Here is a 19,199-nt window from a genome sequence, read left to right on the forward strand (position 1 = left end):
ATTCACTCCAGTTTGTAACATGGAATCATCCTCTTCTACCATCATTTAGCTTCACTTTATTTGCCAAGTCTTGTCCATTTTAACCTTCTTGGTCCCTCTTCCATCAATCCCCAGTCTACACTCCAGCAGTGTAGACTCCTACACAGTGTAGACTACACTCTTGGGGCCCTTCATTTAGCATCCCAGTCTCCTAACTCTTGCCTCTCCCACTTCGTAAGAAGTGGGATGTACCATCCTCCACACATGTAGCTGCCAAAGTGATTTTCCTAACACATGGGTCTGATCAGATTAACCTCTGCTCAGTGATCTCCAGTGGCTGCTCCTTGCCTTTAGGATAAAATGCAAACCCCTTTTATTTGATATAAATGTCCAAAAAAATGGCTTAAAAGCTCTTCTCATTCTGACTCCAGCTTTTCTTTTCAGGCAGATCACTCATTACTCCCCTTCCCATACTCTACATTCCACCAACTGGTCAACTTGCTTCCCCTTACACATAGCGTATTATAGTGTTCTTTCTAAAATATAATGTTCTCTGTTTCGGTTTCCTTGGGGTCTCTGGAGCAGCCTTCGTTTCAGTTCGAGTAATCACCACAAGTGCAGCCAAGGGTTAAAGTCCAAATCCTTTATTATCTCTTTCAAAGCCCTGTCTCCTTCACTCGGGGCTCGGCTACTTTTCCAGAGGCCTTTCGGAGTCTTGGTTTCAGTGGGGAAGCGAAGGAGGAGAGCCTGCCCCCAAGGTGGTGGGAGATGGGATGAATCTGTCTGAGTCCAAGGGCTTGTGTTCCAGCCTTCTATCTGCTTGTCTCTGAATCTCTCAGTCTCCCTGGCTGAGGTTTCTAGCTTATATGCTCCACACTGAGTACAAACCAATCATTATATCACGAGGAAACCATTATTTGGTGTAGGATTAAATCGATGCTAAACTAGACTTAACCATTGTCTTCTCAGTTCCACTTAGTACCTTGTTTCAAATTCTGGCCCATAACATCTCCTTGTAAGACTAAATCAGTCATACTGAACCGTGCTAAATTAGAGAACTATGGTCTCTATCAATTCCACTGACTTAGTACCTTGTAAGAATTCTTTGTTTCAAGTTCAGAGTTCTGGCCCATAACATCGCTTTTCCATAGCCTAACCTTCAGCCTCTATGCACTCTGTCTTTACCTTCCTCCAAGGCTCACTTCAAGTATTATCTCCTAAACAAGACCCTTCCTGATTTCCAGTTAAGTTCTATTTCTATATGTAAATTGTTTTCTCCAATACAATGTGTATTTCTCGCTTTAACACCCTCCCCATCTCCCCAGTGCCCAGCAGTGGTACCTGGGACACATTATATAAACAACACTTCGCTACTTCTGTGTTCTCATGAGCATACTTGGGTCAGCTCCACAGTCTTAAAAGGGTGAGAGGAAGCTATAGGTGCTAGAAGAGATGTGTGATATAGAAGTAGCCCATGCGTCACTGTTATAATGTGGTTGCTAGTAGGAGGAAGAAAGGAGTCCTTGGGAAATAAAGTGTTTAGTGGAGGGACACAAGTACTGATAGGTCTGTAATCAGCAGCTTGGAATAAAGCCTGATTGGCTGCTTATCCAAATTATATAAGTACAGAGAAGTGGGAGGGATCACTGGATAACAAAGCCAAGATTCCAAAAGACATTCACTGACTCTGACATTAAGATAAATTTTTGTGAAGACAAATGAAAAGTCTTTGGTGGACTCCCAGATGTGCATAGCTAGGCCCAGACTCCCGAGTCCCACGTCACGTTCCTGACCGATGCCTGGTGGTCATTTTCAGTTGATGCCGCATAGACGTATCTCAGTCAGCATAGCCCAAACTGAATTACTCCTTTCTAAATTCTCTATTTCTCTCAACAGCACCACTGTATTTCCATATAGTAGATTTAATCCTATTGACAAATAATGTACAATTCAGTGAATTTCTTCTTGATGTTGCTGTCTACAGTGTCCTCATTCTATTCATTTCTCTTTGTGTGAGCTCATGTAATTCTTCCCAGTTTTTTCTGAAATCATCCTACTTGTCATTCCCTATAGCACAGTCATATACCAGAGTTTGTTCAGCAATTCTCCAATTGGTCAGCCCCTCATTTTCCAATTCTTAGCTGAACAGTTGGTATTTTTTAACCCAAGTACATTTACTCCTAATCAGTTATGTCCTATTAAATTTGGTCCATCTTTCTAGTTTTATCTCAACTCTTGTCTTACAGCATATTTATCTCTCTCAGATTTACATCATCTGCCAACAATAAACATGCCATCACTTTCTTTACTCTTAACTTGTAAATTAAACTTGTATATGCCTTTAGGGTTTAAAAGTCACTGCTCTCACAGTCCTCTGTGATAGTAGTACAAACCCATTTTTCAAATCAGGTAAATGGAGAGATTTGTCAAAATTTGAAATTCAGTCTTCTGAATCCAAAGTTATTGTTCTCTATTTAGCCATAGCTGTTTCTCAAGTCAGTAATAAAATGTAACACAAATGTTGAACAGAGTCAAGGACAGGGCATGCTATTGGAGGCTTTGTTGACATGTATCCATTTATTGGGCATTTATTAGGGAGCGCCATAGTGCATAGTGTACCTGGCGTCAGGAACACACATCTTCCTGAGCTCAAATCTGACCCGACACTTCCTAATTGTATGACCTGAGCAGGTCACTTCCCCCTGTTTTGCCAAGTAAAAAATGAACTAGAGAAAGAAATGGCAAACCACTCCATTATCTCTATCAAGAAAACCCTGGATGGGTCATGGCGAGTGAAACAACTCAACAGCAATGTTCCATTTACAACTTCTCTTCAAACCCAGATGTTTGACCAGTTCTGAATCCTCCTAACTTCACTGATATCTTGTCTAACTCTCTATTTGCCTACAAAGATTGGACTTTGTCAAATGTCAGAAATTAAAATCCAGGTATAATATATCTATGGTATGGTAAACAGGTCTTCCCCCTGTTTAATATCCAAATTAAAAAACTAAGTAAAGCTTACCTTTTTTTAAATTTTATTTTCCCCAGTTATATATAAAACATCCTTTTTTTTTGGTTATGCACATACATTCATTTTTTACATATTTCCTTATGAATTATGTTGGGAGGGAAAAATTAGAACAAAAGGGGAAAAGCAAAAGAAAAAAAACGGGGGAAAAAAGTGAATATAGCATGTGTTCATTTACATTCAGTCTCCATAGTTTTCTCTCCGGATGTAGATGTTTTCCATCCAAAATTTATTGAAATTGCCTTGGATTACTGAACTGATGAGAAGAACCAAGTCTATCATAGTTGAGCATGGCACAATCTTGCTGCACAATGTTTTCCTGGTTTTGCTTGTTTTGCTCAGCTTCAGTTTGTGTAAACCTTTTCAGGCCTTTCTAAAATCAGCCTGCTCGTCATTTTTTATAGAACAATAATATTCCATTACTTCCATATACCACAACTTATTCAGCCATTCCCCAATTGATGGACAACTCATTTTCCAATTCTTTGTCACCACAAAAAGACCACCCTTGTTTTTGATGAAGTCTTGCAAGCTTTTGGTGATTGATTGCTTTCCTTTCCAAATTCTCATAAGTCTTTCCTTTAGGTCCTAGAAGTTTGTGGAAAATCAAATTTAAGTGCATTTATCTTTAGTTTGAAGAATCTGTCTCAATCCTTTTTTGAAAATTGAGATAAATTTGATCATTTTTAGGCCTGGCCCACCATTTCATTCTCTGTAATTGATTCTCCATTGCCATTAGCCAGTTCTTGAAGGGTGTTGCTGAGATCAGCTAGTTCTTTTGCCTCTCCTTTTTTTTTTTTTTGGCAAGGCCATTGAGGTTAAGTGACTTGCCCGGAGTCACACAGCTAGTGTTAAGTGTCTGAGACCATGAGCTCAAGTCCTCATAACTTCAGAGCCAATGCTCTACCCACTGGCCTGCTCCTCCGACTTATCTTGAAAAGGAAATTAGTAGTTCTGCCTTCCCTCCACCATCTTTGATTATTGCCTCCTGCCCAGGCAGTGGGACTGATTGTCTCATCTTCCCTCTTCCCCTTAGCACGACTTCAAGGGGCAAAAGCTTGTTTGGTTTTCTCAGCACTCCTCACTAGCCTCAGCACATTCTGGACTTGGCTTTAGGAGTCTGAATTGTGCAACTCTCACCTTCATTTTGTTGCCAACTTCTGACCATGTCTTTTTTCCAATATGTTTAAGTTGTTGGATGAATTCCCTGTTTGCACACAACTTCTCTTTACAGCACTCCCTCTTCTCTTCCTCATTGGAACCATTTTCTTTGGCAGTCAAGCAGGGTGTCATCTAGCATTTACTAAGTGCCTACAAGACAAATCTCTGCCCTCCTTTTAAACAGGAGAGACAACCTGCAAACAACTCTGTGCAGACAACTCACCTGAAGGATAAAGTGGAAAGGATAGGGAGATGCTAGCAATAAAGGTAATGGAGAAGGATTTCTTGCAGAAGATAACGTGTTAGCCAGGAAGCAGAGCAGGGAGAAAGTCCTCCTGAGTAGTCTTAATAATGGAGTGCTCTCAGCCTAAAGGAGCACTCTAAGTGCCCTGGGAATCCCTACTTGACCTTGAGCACTTGAACTTTTCTTATCAGTGATTTGGATGAAATCATCCATGACACATTCATCAAATCTGCAAATGGCACAAGGCTAGGAGAAACAGCCAGTGCCTTGGATGACAGAAGTCAAATCCAAAAAGAGTCTGAGGCAGAATAGAATTTTTTTTAAAATACACATTGCTTTATGAATCATGTTGGGAGAGAAAAATCAGAACAAAAGGGAAAGTGACTGGGGCTAAAATCTTCAGTCAAATAGCTTCTCAAGATGGAAGTGACATGGCCAGTGGAAATATGTGGGCCAGAGACCTAGGGCTGTGAAGGATTAGATCAGTATATGAGTCAGTAGCCTACTATGGAACCAAGCAATTGAAGAGTCTCTCTCGCAGAATGTGGTGCTGACGGCCCATCCTCTGAGCCTCTGCTCAGAACCTTCCTGAGGGAAGGATACTGTTCATTCCTGAGAGGAAGCAAGTTTGAGGGATTTGCGCGTGCTAGGCCTGCAGGGGCAGAGCTGGGGTGAGAAAAGAGGTTTCAAAGAAGTGTATTTCATCTTGATCCTTTTAAACTTCTGAGCAATTTGAGAGAATCGATTTTTCCTCTTCCCCCTCCCATTAGAGACTGGCTGTCAAAGGCTGTACGCTCACTTGTTGAACATAGTCTAGTGAGGATTCTTAGTTTGGAGGCAGGATGAAAAGAGAGTACCTCAAGAGATCCTCCTTTCCAGCTCTGAAAGTCTGTCATTCTCTAGTGTATTAATTGTCCTACTCCTGTGTGCCAGGCCCTGTGCCCAAGGCTCAGGACACAAAAGTAAAGATAACCTCAGGCTAGGAGAGAGGCTTGTGGTCCCCGTACAAGTTTAGGAGTGGGCACAGACCAGCTCTGACAGATGGTACAGCACTGATCAGTAGAGAAGTGCAGGAGAAGGAACTGGCCAAATGAGTTTGATGATACACCTGAATGAAGAGCTAGGGAAGTAGGATGAAAATGATAAAAGCATCCTTTCTGGCCAGGTTCAGGGGCCACTCCTTTGTCTGGGCAGCAGGTGACAGATGCTCTGTCCATTCAGTGACAAAGCCATCCCTGTAGCCAGTCATCTCAGCACCTACAATAGTCTATTTTAAAGTCAAGTTGTTTGTTTACAATACTTTTGTTAACTCAGCGGGATTGGTTACATGGCCATACAATTGTAACATCAATAGAACATATTCTAAATGAAAGGATTTCAGTTGTGTAGGTTGAAAGGAACCTCATTTGGGCATATGGGTATAACAGTATAATGACAGGCCATTCTTACCTGTAAACAGAATTGACCCAAACGAAAGCACTTCCTGAATGGTCTGTTTCTCCCTTAATTTTTGCTACATAATACGAAGCATAAATACCCGGCCTGGCCAAAGACTTACATCGAGGGGCTTAAAGTCATGATACTGACATTGTCTTCTAATTAGGGAGAGAGAATGGCCTTAGGATTTCAGGGATCTGGGAGCTGCTCCCTAAGGAACATATCTGCTCCCCCAAAGGTACCTTCTCTAAACAGTTTTCTTAGCGTTGCACCCAGAAGGCTGAGAGAAGCATTTGCCTGCGATGTGGTCAGTATGTGCTCTTCATGTGAGAGCTAGAGACGGCCTTTCACTTCAGAAACTTCTCTCAGCCCCATCCTCCCACGATGCAGGGCCAGAAATCAGCCACTGACCTCCCAGAGTCTGTCATGGCTGCTGTGGGAGTTTGTTTTACTTGACTATGTGTAATTTTTACAAGATTGCGTCTTTTTCTTTTTTTCTTTTTCTTTTTTTTTTTTTTTTTTTTTTTGCTAGAGGGAAGAGAAGGAAATAAACATTTGTTAATTTAAAAGATTTTACTTAAAAACATTACTGTTACCATTGAGCTCTGTCAGATTCCCCAGAAGTAAAGTGCCAACGTGGTGGGGGATCTCGTCTCTTATTTGTTCTGTGCTTTCTCCTTTAGGATGAGCGTGAAGCACGAGAGAACATGAAGAGGGAGCAAGATGAGGCTTATCGTCTGTCACTTGAAGCTGACCGGGCTAAGGTGCGTATTAAAGATGGGGTATGTGGAGGAAAAGAGATGTCCAAGGGATCCTTCGTTATTGAAATCTCCTAGCTCTCTAACTGGTTCTCAATACACCTAGTCCATCTTCTCTGATTTATAGGAGGCACATAAGATCATGTTGTAGTTAGAAGCAAAACAGACTTTCAGATCCTGGCTGCTAGCATTCCTTAAACAGTTCTTTGCATTTGATTTTCCATGTACCTGTTTTGTTCCATCAATTGAATATGGACTCGAGGACGGGAACCTTTTTCATCTATGTCTTTGTATCTTGCTGTGTACCAGGCACATAGTAAATGCTTACTGACTTGAACTGAATTGTCAGCTCACCAAATTCTCCATATAAAATATCTTTCTCTTTTTCTTCCTCCTTCCTTCCTTTCCTTCTTCCCTTTCTCAATCTCTCTCTCTCTCTCTTCTCTCTCTCTCTCTCTCTCTCTCTCTCTCTCTCTCTCTCTCTCTCTCTCTCTCTCCAGAAGTAATACCTAAAAAATATCAGGCTTTTTGGTTTTATTTTTTTTAATACATATTGCCCTATTAATCATGTTGGGAGAGAAAAATCAGAACTAAAAGGGAAAAGCCATGGGAAAGAGGAAATAACACAGAAAAAGAATTGAATGTAGCATGTGTTGATTTACATTCAGTCTCCATAGTTCTTTCTCTGGATGCAGACAGCATTTTCGATCCAAAGTCTATTGGGATTGCTTTGGAGAGGAGGATTTTGCTAATATACTCATCTGAGCTCTAGTTACCACTTGGTGCCGGACTCTAACTCCCAGTAACATCACTGTAAAGGAGTCGGCCCAGCTGCCTGACAAACCTTTGGCCTGGCTTCCACACTGGTGTGGGGGGAAAGGAAGATCAGGGACAGACAGAGAGCTGCACCTCACCCCAGGAGGCGAGCGCTGCCGACACAAGGCCAATGGACAGAGATCCAGCATCGTGCCATAGTTGGGCAGAGGAAGAACTCAGCAGGCCTGTGAGAGCCTTCAGTGTTTTGCTAAGTGTCTATGGGTATTGTTCACGGACTAGCCTGAGAACTTCACTCGTCATAGATGACTGGCATTTGTGTAGCACTTTAAGGTCTGCAAAACATTTTGCATCCAGCCTCTCCTCAGACCTTTGCCCTCCCCCCTCATAGACAAGGGGGTTGAGATGTAGAGAGGGTAAAGGCCTCTTGTCTCCTTCCCTTGAGATGGGAGAAGCCTTAGGCACCAGGAACAGGTCAAGTTCAGAGAAGGGATGAGGTGTGAAGGGGCCATGGAAAGCTTTGTGGCTGGGCCCAGGGTGGGTGTGGGCCTGCTGCCAGGCGCTGGCTTGGCTCTGGAGATTGGAGGCCATCCAGGTCGGAGATGTCCTGATCCTGGGCAAGCCCCTCCCCAACTTGGTCTTAGTGCCCCTCATCTGTCAGGTGAGGGATTGGGTTAGGTGATCCCTAGGACCCGATGACACAGCTGCAATCCCTAATTGTCAGGAGGCAAGGAAGACAAAGAGACCCATCTTGGAAGTAAAGGTGGAGAGGCAGGAAGTCCCAGGTGTGTCCCTCCCAGAGTGACTAATAATCCTTTTTGGTCAGAGCCGAGAATACAGGAAATGGAAGGAGTATGAGGATCCTGGGCCCTGGGGACGCATTGAAGGCCTTTTGGGACAGGTGGGATGAACCCAACGGGCTTCAGCTCCGTTTCCACCCCAGGGTCATTGTCCGGCTCTGGGGGTCACCTCACAGCTTCATAACAGCAGCTTTCTTTTCCCAACAGAGGGAAGCCCACGAGAGAGAAGTAGCTGAACAGTCTCGTTTGGAGCAGATGCGGAAAGAACAGGAAGAGGAGCGGGAGGTAGGTGTCTCCCAAGTCAGGGAATTGGGAGGGTGGGAGTAAAGGAAGGGGGCTGGCTCGCCTTTAAAGCAGTTGGAAAATCAGGGCCAGGCTTCAGGTTTTCCCTTTCTGGTCTCGCTTCCCCATATCCCCGGGCTCACTGGCCTTTTCCTGAGGCTTTTCTACTTGGCATTATTTTGGGCCCCCCTAAAGCAGACTCGGAGTTAGACAAGTCAGCATCTGAGCTGAGCCTGAGAGTCAGGAGTTCCAGGAAAGAAAGTGTTCCACGCCTGGAGGACAGCCTGGGGAGAGAGAACACAAGAGGACAATTGGGGTGAATCATAGGTGCCCTGAGGGGGAGCATCGGGTGCCAGGCTGTGACAAGCCTTAAATGTCAAAGCAGGGAATATACAGTTTATCAGGAGGCAGGAGGGAGCCACTTGAGTTTGGTGAGTAAATGTATTAGAAATATCAATTTAACAGCTGTATGGAGTTTGGCTTGTAGAGGGAAGGATCTCTTTATGGTTTAAGAGCCTATTGCAAAAATCCAAGCAAGAGCTAGTGAGGACTTCTTCCTACTCATACCGCAACCACCCTGGCCCAGGTCCTCACCAGCTTTAGAAGCTGACGTGGCTCCCCTTGCCTTCAAGTTCGTCTGCTGGGCGTTTAAACCCTTCGGTCTGACTCTGAATCAACACATATGTATTATTGATTACAAAAGCTTTGCTCTGAGAGTGTCCAGCTCGTTTTGGCTCACACCGTTCCCCGTAACTGCTTCTGGAGCCTGCTTGCAGCTAGCTAAGGCCCCGGGGCTAGGACCCACAGACAAGGGTGCCTCTGGCTGTGGATCTAGAGGAGGCGTCCCTGCTGCCAGTGCTGGGCCCTCTTGTCCTGCTGCTCCCAGCACAATCCCCTGTAAGTCCAGCCAGAGCACCAGGCCTGCCCCCATCATCTTGCTGGTCTCCTAAGCGTGGCCCGGGCTGCTGAGCATCTCTCCGTCTCATTCAAAAGGTAGCCATTGCAGTGATCCCACCCTTAGCACCAGGGACCAGAAATGCTTGTCCTTTCTGCTTGGTCACCCCACAGAGCCACACAGCCCGATAAATCGTCTTTTGACCGAAAACCTATTCCAGGATCCAATGTGAAAGCTTTCTTTAGGCGAATTAAAAGCCATTTGAAGAATTGTAACAAATAAAAGCCACTGGACAAAAAAAAAAAAAAAAGATTTTTCAATCAACAGTAGTAAAAACCTTACATATCTAAAATACTTTTATACTTTCTCCATAGTAACCCTATAAAGCTGGTAAGATAAATATGCTTATCCCCATTTTACAGATGAGGAAACTGAGGCTCAGAGAAGTAGTAACTTACCCACGTTGGCACAGCTGACAAGTGTTGAAGCAGGGACTTGAACCCAAGCCTTTTGATTCCAAGTCCTTCCTTTAACAAATCTTGGCTCTCATCAGATAGAAATGGCTCACCTCACTTGGTTCCTCAGACCTCCTGGAAGCAGCCGTTTTGCTACAGCTAATGCTGCCGAAGGGCTTTTTCTCTGCCTTTGGACAGCCCCTGCCTCTTTATCCATTCTCGGGCTCAGCATCCTCCTTTTGTCAAGTCCACAACTGGTTGTTCTGACTGGGGTTTGCTCCCTTAGCATCCTTCACCTGTTTCTGCCAACTACTCTGGGGGTCATTGGAACTACAACTCTCAGTGGGTTGCCAACATGGGGGCCTGAGGCAGCAGGGGCTGGGGAGGCTCCTGAGCTCCCCCATTCTCTCTGCTGGAACATGAGCCGGGCTGGCAAAGGGGGCTGGGAGGGCCGGGGTCAGAACAGAATGGAGAGCAGGCAGGTGATGCTGGAGGAGGAGGAGCAGAGGGGATCTGCTGAAGAGATCAGACCCGCCATAGAAAAGGCCCTGCTGGCCCACGCCACAGCAGGAGGCCCGGCTGCCCGTCCGCAGGTGGGTGCCCTGCAGCATCTGCCTGCCCCTCACAGAGCTGCAGTTTCCTTCTGTGTAAATAAAGGGAGGTAGGGAGAAACTGGTGATCTCTGAGTCCTCTCCCAGCCCTGACATTCCCTGTTCTATGGTTCTATTCATCTGTGACGTGTCTTACAGAATCCCATAAAGGAACTTCAGGTGCTATATCACATGACCCACTGGACCATATCTCTGCAACATAGTGGCTCCCTGTTACTTTTAGGATCAAATATAAAATAATCCTTCCAGCTTTTCAAGCTCTCCACAGCCCAGCCTCCTCAGGGCTTTGGCAAGTTACTTAATGAGTGTCCTTCACTCTACGGTCTGGCTGTGCTAGCCTTTGTGCTGCTCCTCTCTCAGGGTCCTCCATCTCCTGATTCCAGGCCTTTTCTCTGGCTGTCCCCCATTCCCGAATGCCTTTCCTCCTCATTTCTGCTCCCTGGTTTCTCTGGCTTCCTCGGGCTCAAATTCCATCTCCTGCAAGAGGCCTTTCAAGGTCTCGTCCTCCGCCAATCTCCCCTTCTTTACCCCTTTCCCCAAGGCTTTCCCTCTGAGGGAATTTATTTTACACACACACACACACACACACACACACACATACACACATTTTTATAATTTATCACACATAAACATGTGATAGACATAGATAGATATAAACATGGGTATACATACACATTTAATAAATGCTTGTTGAGTAACTGACAAGTGATCTTCTAAATTATCTGTTATCTAAATTATCTGCCCCTCCTGGGGCAGCCCCTTCCAATCTTGGATAGCTAGGACTTTTCTCTGATTTCAGGACTAAATGTTCGCAACTTCTGAGGCCAAACAGCACAAACTAATCCCTTCTCCACGTGACAGTTCTTGAGATACTTGTGTGGCTCCCGTGCCCTCATCCCTTAGACCCAAAACTCTCTTCATCTTCCAAATAAATATTTCTTGACTTCTTCAAACAGTTTTCATATGACAGGATTTTGAGGTTCTTCTCCATCTTAGTTGTCCTCCCATTAATTTTTTTTGTGTCTTGGAAAGGTTTTGCTGAGATAATTGGGGTTACATGACTTGCCTAAGATCACACAGCCAGGAAGTATTAAGTGTCTGAGGCCAGATTTGAACTCATGTCCTCCTGACTTCAGGACCGGTGTTCTATCCATTGTGCCACCCAGCTGCCCCTCCATTAATGTTCTTTAGTCTCTCAATAGCTTTCCTAAAATGGGCCTCTCAGGGCTCCAGTTGTGGCACTAGGAAGTTGATGCTTCCCATTGGGAGCATTCGTTATAGGAGTTGTTTCTCTTTTTTGCTCATCATGGTGTCAGAATGCAAGCTCATTGAGGTCAGGAACTAATTGCATTCTTCTGTGCTCATCGTGGTGCCCGGTGCTCAGGTGCAAAGGCATTTTGGAAGGACTTGTCAAACGCCAGACACGGCGATAAATGGTTGTTGAGTTAATGTGGTGCTTTTCACCCAAACACTCCTCATCAGTTTTTCTCCCCTCCTGGTTCATGGATTTCCTCACTAATATTAGCATAGCTTTTTAATATACAGTGTTAGCAATAAGGCTGGAAACAAAAGAGATGAGCATTAATTGGATATGGCTAAATAAGGTGAGGTACAAAAATGGAACAGGATGGAAGAGCTGAAAGAAATTAGAAATATGAGGGATTCAGAGAAGATGGATGAATGGATGCAGAGGGAAGCAAGCAAAACTACAAAAGCAGTGTAGATAACTACAATTGTGCAGATATAGAGAACAGCAACCAAAAAAACAGGAAACTGAATGCTATGAAATTATGATTCCTAAGAATCTTGACCATAGAGAAAAGTTGAAAAAACGTTCCTCACTCCATTCTTTGCAGAGGTGGACTGAGCATGGAATATTGAGTACATGGCCAGACATAGTTGGTGTATTAGTTAATTTTGCTGAACTTTATTTTTCTTTTTAAAAATTCTGTTTCAAAGGACAGGAAAGAAAGGGAGATATATTCAGAAATGGAAGTGATATAAAAATATAAGATACTTAATATTTTAAATAAAAATTGTAAGATCCCTATGTCCCACATTTACACTATCCTGCTACTTTTGAATAAGGTTTGCTCTGCTATTTTTGTTATAAGTCTGAACCCAAGTCTCCAACCTAACTAGAAGGTTTAATGCGCCATATTGGGTTAGGGCTTTTTAGTTTACTGGTACTTGGGGCATTTAGAGATAGACATATAAAGTCATGAATTTTATTGACTGCTCCTTTCTTGAATGTTTTCTCTTATGTTTACTTTCTACAATATGTAACCTGATAGCCACAAACAGGCATTGATCTTTAGCTTACAGCAATTTGACTTAGACATGCAATACACCCAGTTGCATTCTTCCCTGTCCCCTCCTTCGTTGCATGTATCCATCCCTGGCCAGTATTCTCTCATTCTCACAAAGTTTTGGTCCAGAAAATCCATGTCTTTTTTTCACTCAGCACCTTCCTAACTGGCTGTTTGCTTTTGCAAATCCACCATTGTCTCCTGAGAGAGAACCATCCTCTCTTGCCTTCAATTAGTAACAGTGACGAAAACACCAGCCTGAGATATACACTTTCTTTCCCAAGAATTTGTGAGGTTTTTCCCAGCTTATACATTAAGATCCCTTCTAGGTCTGACACCCTGCAAAATGAGATCTTTTCAAACATTATGTTTCCCAAGTCTAATATAGTACAGTGCTTTTTAAGTATTTCTCTTCGGGCACACACCTGATATTTGTTTTCTTTATTTCAGTTCTACTTTGCTTAATGATTATCGGCAGGCATTTTTAAACCACTTGGGTTTTTCTACCTATAGAAAGTAGAGTTTCCAGCCATAAATATTTTTGGTAAACCTTGCTAACAACTTAAATGCTGGCTAGGAAAGGGAAGGTTCTGGGTATTTGATGACTATCCCCTCAATCAAAAATATCTAAGCTCTTCAGTCAAACAATTAAATTACCTATCCCCTCCATGCAGTTAACAACAGCTTTAATAATATGTGTCATAAAGGTGGGATTTATTTTAATTAGTTATCTTGTAGGCTAATATTAAGAAATGAAAAATACATGGTTCCCCATTCCAGGCATAAGACCTAGCCCATGATCAGGATTGTTGACATTCTAGAAAGAATGAAAATAAGCTGCTTCCTTTTTGACTCCCATCACTGATATGGTGGAAGGTGCCCTCAATTCCAAGAGAGGAGATCTTGGTTCAAATTCTGGTTCTATTATTTCCTAAATCCACAGCAGGCCAATTCTGAAACCCCTGCGGGGAGGGGGGGGAGCGGGGCGAGGGAGGTTGATCCTGTTATCACGGATAACAGGCTGTTGTGAGAACCAAGTGTTTTGTAGCCTCAAATGGAAGCTGTTGCTGCTAGGAATGACTGAATGCTGAAGTCACCTCTCTCCTTTTCGCTTCTCTCAGGCTATCCGGCTATCCTTGGAACAGTCTCTGCCTCCAGAACCCAAAGAAGAGAGCACGGAGCCCGTGAGTAAGCTCCGGATCCGAACGCCCAGCGGGGAGTTTCTGGAGCGGCGCTTCCTGGCCAGCAGCCAGCTACGAGTTGTCTTCGATTTTGTGGCCTCCAAAGGCTTTCCCTGGGATGAGTTCAAGTTGCTGAGCACGTTTCCCCGGAGAGACGTAAGTCAAAAGAAATCACAAGTTGCGACTTTGTGAAGTTCAGTGAGCCAGAGGAAGGGTGGGAAACTCCTTTGATCTGGCACTCTGAGGAGGAAGCAAGAAAGGAGGGACTTGTGGCTCTGTCTCATGCCTGAGAGAAAAGGCAGAAGCTATATTTGGTCCAGCCATGGTGTATTAGAGGCACTTCTCAGGGCCCTTGTGGCTTCAGGGCCATGAATCCCCAGAACACGAGGCCGATGGGAAGAGTTTTGTCTTTGGCCAGGGGAGGCCTGTGTCCCCTTCTTGCTCCTCATCCTCTCTGAGCCCCTGTGTCTTCCTGGAGAGACGACCATGCTTGCTTAACATGGCTGGCTCTAGGGGAGTTTCCTCTCTGCTCTGTTCAGGGCAGCAGAAAAGCTTGGGGGGTAGAGAGTTGAGGCTTCTCCTAGGGGCCTGTGGTTCTGGACTGGAAGAAATCTCTCTTTTTTTTTTTTTTTTTAATTTAAATTTTATTTTATTTAATAATAACTTTGTATTGACAGAATCCATGCCAGGATAATTTTTTTACAACATTATCCCTTGCACTCGCTTATGTTTCGTTTTTTTCCCTCCCTCCCTCCACACCCCCCCCCCCCAAGATGGCAAGCAGTCCTTTATATGTTGGATATGTTGCAGTATATCCTAGATACAATACATATTTGCAGAACCGAACAGTTCTCCCGCTGCACAGGGAGAATTGGATTCAGAAGGTAAAAATAACTCGGGAAGAAAATCAAAAATGCCAAATAGTTCACATTCGTTTCTCAGTATTCCTTCTTTGGGTGTAGCTGTTTCTGTCCATCATTTATCCATTGAAACTCAGTTAAGTCTCTTTGTCATAGAAATCCACTTCCATCAGAATACATCCTCAAACAATATCGTTGTCGAAGTGTATAATGATCTCCTGGTTCTGCTCATCTCACTTAGCATCAGTCCATGTAGGTCTCTCCAAGCCTCTCTCTATTTATCCTGTTGGTCATTTCTTACAGAGCAATAATATTCCATAACATTCATATACCACAATTTACCCAGCCATTCTCCAATGGATGGGCATCCATTCATTTTCCAGTTTCTAGCCACTACAAACAGGGCTGCCACAAACATTTTGGCACATACAGGTCCTTTTCCTTCTTTAGTATCTCTTTGGGGTATAAGCCCAATAGAAACACTGCTGGATCAAAGGGTATGCACAGTTTGATAACTTTTTGGGCATAATTCCAGATTGTTCTCCAGAATGGCTGGATTCGTTCACAACTCCACCAACAATGCATCAGTGTCCCCGTTTTCCCGCATCCCCTCCAACATTCATCATCATTTTTTCCTGTCATCTTAGCCAATCTGACAGGTGTGTAGTGATATCTCAGAGTTGTCTTAATTTGCATTTCTCTGATCAATAGTGATTTGGAACACTCTTTCATGTGAGTGGTAATAGTTTCAATTTCTTCATCTGAAAATTGTCCATATCCTTTGACCATTTATCAATTGGAGAATGGCTTGATTTTTTATAAATTTGAGTCAGTTCTTTATATATTTTGGAAATGAGGCCTTTATCAGAACCTTTAATTGTAAAGATGTTTTCCCAGTTTGTTGCTTGGACTGGAAGAAATCTCAACAACTATCTTGTCCAACATTTTTAATGTGGGTGTAATCAGGTGGGGTGCACAGCGAGGGGCTCAGAAGCTGACGGAGAGACAGGTGAGCCCCATTCTTAGCTGCGGGGTTGCCTGGGGGAGGGGGCCTTGGAGCCAGGCACCCATGGGAAGGAATTCCAAAGACCAGAAAAAGGGGGAGAGCAAAGTGGTCTTTCCTGGGCTTTTTGGAGACAGGACACCAGCCATGGCATGCTTGAACACCTGGGCAGAGAGACATGGATTTTACTCAGGGATCACTGTGGACAGCTGGAGACTTTTGAGAAAAGGGATGATGGGAGCCAAGCTTTTCTTAAGAATGATGATTCTCTGCTCATAAAGGCAGGAAAGAGCTGTCTTACAGGGTTATTAGAGTGTCACCAGGGCCGAGGGGACCGAGGAAGGGTCTTGTCCTCTCCCCTAAGAGAGTAAAGGCTCCTTGAGGTTAAGGACCTTTATCTTTGGCTTGGGATCTCCACACCTAACCCAGAGTCTGGCCCTTAATCAATGCTTCTTGATTGAGCAATAGGAATCCTCAGGACTTGCTATCTGCGTAGACAAGAGATATGAGAGACAAGGCAAAAAAATCTCAGATTCCCGTGTATGAGTGGGTCTCTCCTGACCTCTACACCCATCATTTAGCAAAATACATGGATTTAATTGGTTTTTCTTAGCGTCTCTCTTGTGATGCCATTAGACCAGACTGTGTGGTCAGAGTATTGGGAGGCTGTTGATCTTTCCCCAGTTCTACCTTGGGATCAGAAATCAGCAAAGGGACCGAGAAGCCATTGAGTCTGGCCTTTCTTGTGTGACACTCAGTAAGTCCCTTATTTGTTGGCATGGAAGGTTGCAGCTGAACAGTGATGGGGTCACAAGCATAGTTCTCTAGTTAAGGGCCCTACATTCCCTTTGAGGCCTGTGCTTTCCACTGACCCTTCAATAAATTCATTTGAGGAAATTCAATTGAATTTAACCATTATTAAATGCAGTGCTAGGCCAACAAATGGCTGTCTGCTCTCAGGAAGCTTGCCTCTTGCTCGGGCATCCAGTGCATGTGCAAAATTGTAATACAAAGGCTCCTCTTTGAAGAAGAGGAGCTCCAGAGGAGCTCCAGGAATTGGGGAGAACCAGTCAAGCTTCTCAGGCTACACGGTGCCGAAGCTGAGCCTTAATGGAATAGAGGAGGGAGGAGGATGGGAACGAGCAACCTTCTGGAGAAAGGATCAGGGATGAGAGAGGAGCTGGAAACCTTCTTCACCCAAGATGGAGAAAAGGTTCCTCTGAAAGAAGAGCAGCCTTTCTCTGCTTATAACCTAAAGGCAGAGCTAGGACAAGGGAAGGGCGTGACAGTCAGGCCACCTTGTCCGGCAGCCAGCTTACACCATAGAAGGCAACATGTACATACATAAAGAGACACAAAGTGATTACATGACCATTTGTGGGGGTCACCAACACCTTAGAGTATCAGGAAGAGCCTGGTGTAGAAGGTGGCACTTAATGCAACCCTCTGTCTCAGGGGGTGATTAACTGGAGAAGGTCCCAAAAAAGTTGGATAACCCTTTGTTGCGGCTGCAGAAGAGATTCAGGGGCTATGCCCTTTGGCCCTCAGATCTCAGGCTTGGAGAACCCCCTTTCCTTCATCCTAGAGTATCTTTGAGGCTACTATCTGGGGTGGGCAGCCAGCTAGTGGGTCTGAAATTGGGGAGAGCTGGAAGGAAGGAATCATCTGATGGCAGAGATGAATTATCCAGACATTTCTGATTACTTAGAGTTGTAATACCTCCAAAAATCATGGTTTCATTTCTCTGGGGGATTTTAAAATCATACATTATTGTTCATAAATCACAATTATAGACTTCTCTTCCTCTCTCTCTCTCTTCCCTCCCAGTAACAGGGTTTAAAAGCTTACTTGGAAGCTTTTAAATCTTAAATATTGGATCTGGAAGGGGCCTAACATTTATGTCAGAGTTGGGAAGCATTCTACAGCAGACAATGTCAACATTAGAAGGGATCTTAGAACATGCAATGTAGTTCAGAGGGACTGGAACAAGAAGGCTGATTTAAGAGTCTTGCTGACAATGTCTTTTTTCTTAGCTTTGATAACATCATGATTTAGGAGGAATGTCCCCCTCTAAGAGAGCTGTGTCATGCTCAAAGCCCAGTGATGGTCCCAGAGGGTCTGACTGGAGATACCTGCTTAGACTCAACTAGCTTACTTTGAGTTGTGAGGAGAGTCATCTAGGGCCCAAGCTGATGAAGGGCCCTTGAAAAGGTGTTTCTCTGTCCCTGGGGGAAGCTCCCAAGGATCCAGCATAAACGCAGACATTTTTCAAACGTCTGCCACATATAATGTCATGTTCACCGTTAGTTTCACCAGACAGACTTAGGGAAGGTAGAGAGTTTTGCAGGCCGGGCTTAGAGGTTATTGTCCAGAATCACGAAGCAATGTGCAATGGAAAAAGCACCAGATTTGCAGTCAGAAGCCTTGGGTTTAGACTAGAATTCTACACCGTACTGCCTGTGGGACAGCCAGAAGACCCTTGTGTACCCACCCTGTAACATGGAGCAGTTACCCTAGACCCCAGGCTCTCTTCTTGTGCAAAATCCTGTGATTAGGGAAGTGATTACCTTTTTCTTCAGTGCACAACTGCAGACTCAGATGTGCAAGTTTTCTAAGGCATTAATGGCCTAATTCATCTTCTCTTTAGTGACATGTAAACATTTATATTATAAACCTATCAGGTATTTGTGTCTCTCCTATTCAGAATTGTTTGATCGGAGTTGGGGTATACAGTGATGGGGAAGACATTCTGTACCCTCAGGGAATCGTAGAGTAGCAAAAAAAGTCATTTACCTGCTATGAAAAATACATTTTAGAAATGAGAACTGGTATACCCATCAGATGAATATTATACTGCCTAGAGAGTACATCGGAACTAGAAAGCATTCTGTAAATAAGCAAAATTTTCTGGGAAAAGCTTTAGTGATTATTCCCATTTTATAGATAAGGAAACTGAAAAGGTCACCTGACCTAGCCTTGGTCTTGTAGTGAGCAAGTTTCTAAGGCCAGGCTCCAATCCCGGGCCTTCTGACTCTAAACTCAACACTCTTTGTACTGTTCTTGTTTTATTGGATAATAAACCTCTTACTAATTTGTAAAGTCACTGTGAATTCAGCAAAACTTTTAAAATTAGGGTTGTTGTTTTTTTAAACAGCATCTACATGTTTGAAAAACAATGAGAGATGTATGTGTATATATATATATATATATATGTATGTCTCAAACATTCAGCACATAAAAGGCATATGTGATAATTAATCATACTGACATTTCATGAGATAGTTGGGCCTATTTTATAGCTTTTAGTCATGGTGGGAGGGGGGGAGTCTAACTTGCCCTTGCAGTGACCCTGAGCTCCCCAGGTTGAGAACTCCTGCTATGGTCTAGAACATGCCGTTGTTTCCAGCTCCACACAGCCT

General features: G+C 43.8%; 1 protein-coding gene across 2 annotated transcripts in view; it reads left to right on the forward strand.

Annotated features, from left to right (window-relative positions):
• The window catches only part of FAF1 (Fas associated factor 1), a 402,722-nt gene that overhangs the window by 352,695 nt on the left and 30,828 nt on the right, over positions 1 to 19,199 (forward strand). For both annotated transcript variants that reach the window (XM_051999721.1, XM_051999722.1), the window contains exons 16-18: positions 6,536 to 6,616; positions 8,392 to 8,469; positions 13,858 to 14,073. In XM_051999721.1, coding sequence (XP_051855681.1) covers positions 6,536 to 6,616; positions 8,392 to 8,469; positions 13,858 to 14,073 — 375 coding nt within the window. The remainder of the gene's footprint in view (positions 1 to 6,535; positions 6,617 to 8,391; positions 8,470 to 13,857; positions 14,074 to 19,199) is intronic.

Source organism: Antechinus flavipes, chromosome 4, assembly GCF_016432865.1.
Source record: "Antechinus flavipes isolate AdamAnt ecotype Samford, QLD, Australia chromosome 4, AdamAnt_v2, whole genome shotgun sequence".
Classification (NCBI taxonomy): domain Eukaryota; kingdom Metazoa; phylum Chordata; class Mammalia; order Dasyuromorphia; family Dasyuridae; genus Antechinus; species Antechinus flavipes.